This window comes from Neopelma chrysocephalum, unplaced genomic scaffold (genome assembly GCF_003984885.1).
Source record: "Neopelma chrysocephalum unplaced genomic scaffold, ASM398488v2 Primary Assembly neopelma1_90508, whole genome shotgun sequence".
NCBI lineage: Eukaryota > Metazoa > Chordata > Aves > Passeriformes > Pipridae > Neopelma > Neopelma chrysocephalum.
In genome coordinates this window covers 202-2,862 of record NW_020919326.1, presented here as the reverse complement: position 1 = coordinate 2,862, position 2,661 = coordinate 202, and the positions used below count along the sequence as shown (strand labels likewise).

The window sequence follows — 2,661 nt, the reverse complement described above, 5'->3', positions numbered from 1 at the left end:
ACCTGTGCCCACAGCAGGGGGTGCTTCTCCAAGGTGGGCACTCACCTGGCACCTCACCTGGGGCACCTGGATCATCTCCAGGTCACCCCCTGTGTGCCCTTGTCACCTCTTGTACACCTGTGTCACCTCTCCTGTGTCACCTCTCTCACCTGTGCCCACGTCGTGGGCTACTTGTCCAAGGTGGGCACCTCACCTGGCACCTCACCTGTGTCACGTGGGGCACCTCCTGTGTGCTCCTGTCACCCTCTGTCTGCCTGTGTCACCTCACCTGTGTCACCCCAACTGTGTCACCCCAACTTGTGTCACCTCACCTGTGTCACCTGTGCCCACATCGTGGGCTACTTCTCCAAGGTGGGCACTCACCTGGGGCACCTGGGGCACCTGTGTCATCCTCTGTGTGCTCCTGTCACCCCCTGTCTGCTTGTGTCACCTCATCGCTGTTACCTGTGTCACCTCAACTGTGTCACCTGTGTTACCTCTGTCACCCCACCTGTGTCACCCCACCTGTGTCACCTGTGTCACCTCACCTGTGCCACCTGTGTCACCTCCTCTGTGTCACCTCCCCTGTGTCACCTCCCGTGTCACTCCGTGTCACCTCCTCTGTGTCACCCCACCTGTGTCACCCTAAATGTGTCACCTCACCTTTGTCACCTCCCCTGTGTCATCTCACCTGTGTCACCTCCCGTGTCACTCCGTGTCACCTCACCTGTGTCACCCCACCTGTGTCACCTGTGTCACCCCACCTGTGTCACCTCCCCTGTGTCATCTCACCTGTGTCACCTGCGTCACCCCAATGTCCCCCCAGGAGAAGGAGTCCCCGGACGGGAACAACGTCCCCAATGTCACCAAATATCCCCAATACCCCAAATCCCCCCAAAATGTCCCCCCAGGAGAAGGAGTCTCCCGATGGGAACAACGTTGCCTGTATCCTGACGCTGCCCCCGTACCAGCGCCGCGGCTACGGCAAGTTCCTCATTGCCTTCAGTGAGTCCGGGGGGGGTCCCCGAATTTGGGGAGGGGGCCCCAAAAGGGGGAGGGGTCCCCTGAAATGGGGGAGTCCCCAAAACAGGGGGAGTGTCATCAAAAGAACGGGATTTGGGGTCCTAAAAGGGCATTTTGGGGTCATAAAATGGGGGAGTTTTGAGGTCGTAAAGGGAGGATTTGGAGGGGTCTCTGAGGGGATTTTGGGGTCCCTGAGGGGTTTTTGGGGTCCCCGATGGAATTTTGGGGTCCCAGGGAGTTTTGGGGGTCTTTAAGGGGTTTTTGGGGTCCCTGAAGGTGTTTTTGGGGTCCCTGAAGGTGTTTTTGGGGTCCCCTGACCCCCTTTTTTAGGCTATGAGTTGTCCAAGCTGGAGAGCACCTGGGAGGGATTTGGGGGGATCCCTGATGGAATTTTGGGGTCTTTGAGGTATTTTTGGGGTCCCAGGGAGTTTTTGGGGTCCCTGAAGGTGTTTTTGGGGTCCCCTGACCCCCCTGACCCCCCATTTTTAGGCTACGAGCTGTCCAAGCTGGAGAGCACCTGGGAGGGATTTGGGGGATCCCTGAGGTGTTTTTGGGGTCCCTGAAGGTATTTTTGGGGTCCCTGAAGGTATTTTTCAGGTCCCAGGGAGTTTTTGGGGTCCCTGAAGGTATTTTTGGGGTCCCTGAGGGTGTTTTTGGGGTCCCTGACCCCCCATTTTTAGGCTCTGAGCTGTCCAAGCTGGAGAGCACCTGGGGCTCCCTGGGAGGGATTTGGGGGATCCCTGATGGAATTTTGGGGTTCCAGGGAGTTTTTGGGGTCCCTGATGAAATTTTGGTGTCCCTGAAGGTATTTTTGGGGTCTTTGAGGTGTTTTTGGGGTCCCTGACCCCCCATTTTTCGGCTCTGAGCTGTCCAAGCTGGAGAGCACCGTGGGCTCCCCGGGAGGGATTTGGGTGGTCCCAGGTGGATTTTGGTGATTCCAGGTGGATTTTGGGGGGGGTCCCTGGAATTTTTGGGGTCTTTGAGGTGTTTTTGGGGTCCCTGAAGGTGTTTTTGGGGTCCCTGAGGGTGTTTTTGGGGTCCCTGACCCCCATTTTTAGGTTATGAGCTGTCGAAGCTGGAGAGCACCGTGGGCTCCCCGGAGAAGCCGCTGTCGGACCTGGGCAAGCTGAGCTACAGGAGCTACTGGTCCTGGGTGCTCCTGGAGATCCTCAGGGACTTCCGGGGCACCCTGTCCATCAAGGACCTCAGGTGAGACCAGTACAGACCAGTATAGACCAGTACAGACCAGTACAGACCATTATAGGTTACCATAGATAGGTACAGACCAGTATAAACCAGTACAGACTGACCCCAGTAACTCTGGTCCTGGGTGCTCCTGGAGATCCTCAGGGACTTCCGGGGCACCCTGTCCATCAAGGACCCCAGTACAGACCAGTATAAACCAGTATAGAGCAGTACAGACCAGCACAGACCAGTATAAACCAGTACAAACCAGTACAGACTTGCTCCCAGTAACTCTGCTCACGGGTCCTGCTGGACATCCTGAGCCTCCCAGTATGACCAGTAACCTCCCAGTAACACCAGTAGCCCCTCCCAATATGATCATCAGCCCCTCCCAGTGCTCCCAGTGCTCCCAGTGCGGCCAGTTTAACCCCAGCCAGATGACCAGTATCACCCAGACCGACATCATCAGCCCCT

At 56.9% G+C, this 2,661-nt stretch overlaps 1 protein-coding gene across 1 annotated transcript in view; it reads left to right on the top strand.

The window, feature by feature from the left end:
- Nucleotides 1-180: 180 nt before the first annotated feature.
- LOC113979918 (histone acetyltransferase KAT8-like) overlaps nt 181-2,661 on the top strand; it is a gene marked incomplete at its 5' end in the record, with an annotated part of 2,676 nt that continues 195 nt past the window's right edge. Inside the window, 4 exons of the mRNA XM_027707196.1 lie at nt 181-351; nt 806-835; nt 921-984; nt 2,061-2,211. Of these exons, the coding sequence (XP_027562997.1) occupies nt 181-351; nt 806-835; nt 921-984; nt 2,061-2,211 (416 nt within the window). The remainder of the gene's footprint in view (nt 352-805; nt 836-920; nt 985-2,060; nt 2,212-2,661) is intronic.